The following is a 2,795-nucleotide window of genomic DNA, read 5'->3' as shown; positions in this document are numbered from 1 at the left end:
ATAAAGTCTCCCAAATTCAACCTTCCCCTCTTCTTGGTCAAAGCCACCGTCAATAAAGCCTCCCAAATTCAACCTTCCCCTCTTCTTGGTCAAAGCCACCGTCACCTCTCACTTGGGCTGCAGGGTCGCCTCCTGCCTGGTCTCCGCATACCCACTTCAGCTCCCTCCACTCCTTCTCATCATTGCAGCCAGGATGCTCTTCCAAAGATGCAAATCTGACCATGCCACATCCCTGCTTGAATCTGTTCCCTGGCTCCCCGTTGTTCTTAGAATCCCGCCCCAAATCCTGACCACAGCTGCCTGGCTGATCTCCGGCCTCCTTCCACTTCCCTCTCCTTGCCCACCAGCTTCTGGTCACATTGGTTTTACTTCTGTCCCTTGACTCTGCCAAGTCCTCACCCTTCAGAGCCTCGAGGTATTCTGTTCCCTCTGTCTGGAGTGTTGTTCTCACCACACTCCACCTGGCTAAAGTCAGGTATCCACTGATTAGCTCCCAGGGTAAACAGCACTTTCTCCAGAAATTTCTCCCTGATTCATACTCTGATAGCACCAGGCAACTCAAGAATTACTATAGCGTGTTAGGTCCATGAATGAAACCATATTGTTTTGTCCATTGGTACCTCAGTCCATTGGCATCAGTGCCTAGCTCAGTGCTGCCAATCATTAATGCATCAAGTGAGTGAGTGAATCAGTGATGAAAGAGCTGGGCAGGATGATTCCGTGAAAAGACACCTGGAACAGTGAGAGTCAAGTCCTTTCATCCAAAGACCTAAAAGCATTTGCTGGGGCCGTCTTGAATGAAGAGCTAGAAGCAGGGAACAACTGTTGGTTTATGTTCAAGCATGATGGCCCCACTGTCCCCAGTCCTACAGCTGGGCCTGGGGAAGGCCTGAAGAGTCAGTTTGCCTCTGGCCCAGGCCTACCCGGAGCCCAATAGATAAGATCATCTCCCACACCCAAAGGTCCTTGGAATGGACAGCGTACTGATTTTGGAATCAGACACACTTGACTTTTCTACTACCTAGCTCAGATTCCCTCAGATCACAAACTGACCTCGAACTACTATAGTGTCTCTTTGGGCCCCAGTTTCCATATCCTACAATGGAGATAATAAAATACACCCGGGGATCAGACAGAGGTTTGAATATCACCATTAGCCTGGAATGCACAGCTGCATGCAGTTCAGAGTGCTACTTCCCTCTTCCCAGCAAAACTGGCTTACCCCATCACGTCACTCCGCTGGACAGGCAGGCCAGCACGCAGGGCACGAAACGAAGGGAGATCTGAAGGGCGGGAGGACACAGGCCGTCTAAGATACTACCCCAACTTTTCCACTCGGCCAGGGAAGCCCTGGCGCAAGACAAGGGTGGCACAGAGAAATCCAAACTGAGAAGGGTGACCAGTCTGTGCCTTTTGGATGCAGGAGTAGAGTGAGATGGGGAGGGGAGGACAGGTGGGCCTGGAAGCTATTATTCAAACAGAAATGAAGAGTAGTTGCAAAAAGGGAGAGGCTGATAAGGGAACAGGAAGGAAAGATTGGGTGTGTGAGGGGCTGGGAGGGAAAAAGTGACCCAAGACGTCAGATGGCCAGAGGCTGCAGCAGGAACCAGCAGGAAGCAGGAGATACCTGGAGAGGTGGGAGAAGTAGGAGACAGCAGAGGGTCGGGGGAAGTGCTGGAAAGGAAGGGCAAATTCCTGGTTGGGGAGCCAGCGGTGGCGGGCAGGGCTTGTTACCAGGAGAGAAGGAGGTGGCTGTCACCTTGGGCCCTCCCGGAGCGCAGGAGCACGGGGCTCGCGGGCAGTGGTGTGCCGGTGGGGGGGGAGGAAGCAGGGGTGTGGGACCACCGCCTGGCTGTACCTGGGGATCTCCTTGCAGGTCGCCCACGTAGTACTGCTCCAGCCAGCGGCGCGCGTTGTCCGAGTGCCGGTGCGGCGGCCCGTCCAGGTCGGCGCTCACGTCCTGACCCGCGCGCGCCCACAGCAGCTGCTCGCCTCCCGGGTGCTGCCGCACGAAGCCGGTGAGGTCGTAGAGGCGGGCCCCGCGGCGGACCCAGCAGGCGCCGGCCGCCAGGCGCCGCTGGACGTCGGCGGCGGAGAAGCAGGCGGCGGGGGGCGGAGCGGGGGCCATGGCGGGAGAGCGGAGCTCGCGGCTGGCTCAGCGGCTGCCCGGCGCGCCTCTGGCAGCCCGCGGCCGCCGCCGCCTTGACGGGCCGGCCGCCACCGCACCTGCTCATTTGCATGCCGCGCTCCCATTGGCCGCGCGGCGGGACTCCGCGGGGGCCGCTTCGCCATTGGCCGGCGGGACCAGAGCAGGGCGGGCCGGCGAGGGCGCGCTCGGCCAGGTGGCCCGAGGCAGGCCTGGGTCCGCGCTGCACCGGGTGGTCGGTCCTAGGCAGGCGGAGGGCGCGCCCGTCGGGTGTGTCTCGGGCCGGATGTACCCTAGAGCACAGGGGCAGGCGGATGGGGGGCGGGGCGAGTCCTCCTGTCGTCGTCGGCGGTCCGGACAGACGTGCTCCGTGGCCTGATCGCCACCACCGCTGCCTTATCTCCGCTGATCTCCCAGATCGCCACCTGGGAGAAACCTTCAGGTTTCCATCCTCAGGCTCCAGGAGTGGGTGACGAGGAAGAGAGGCAGTGCGACGACTAGAGTAACGCAACCAAGACGCTGGCCTCTGGCGCCCCCAAACCCTGTAATCACAACACATAATATTTAATAATAAATAGATAAATATTTTAATATTTAATAATGGGTTTCCCTGGTGGCTCAGAAGCTGAAGAATCTGCCTACCAATGCA

General features: G+C 58.5%; 1 protein-coding gene across 1 annotated transcript in view; it reads right to left on the bottom strand.

Moving 5' to 3' along the window:
• The window catches only part of FA2H (fatty acid 2-hydroxylase), a 53,936-nt gene extending 51,780 nt beyond the window's left edge, over window positions 1-2,156 (bottom strand). Inside the window, exon 1 of the mRNA XM_040253548.1 lies at window positions 1,859-2,156. Within this exon, the coding sequence (XP_040109482.1) occupies window positions 1,859-2,128 (270 nt within the window). The 5' untranslated portion in view covers window positions 2,129-2,156. The remainder of the gene's footprint in view (window positions 1-1,858) is intronic.
• Between the last annotated feature and the right edge of the window lie 639 nt (window positions 2,157-2,795).

This window comes from Oryx dammah, unplaced genomic scaffold (genome assembly GCF_014754425.2).
Source record: "Oryx dammah isolate SB20612 unplaced genomic scaffold, SCBI_Odam_1.1 HiC_scaffold_13, whole genome shotgun sequence".
Classification (NCBI taxonomy): Eukaryota; Metazoa; Chordata; class Mammalia; order Artiodactyla; family Bovidae; genus Oryx; species Oryx dammah.
The sequence above is the reverse complement of the archived record's forward strand: the minus strand, read 5'-3'. Positions and strand labels throughout refer to the sequence as shown.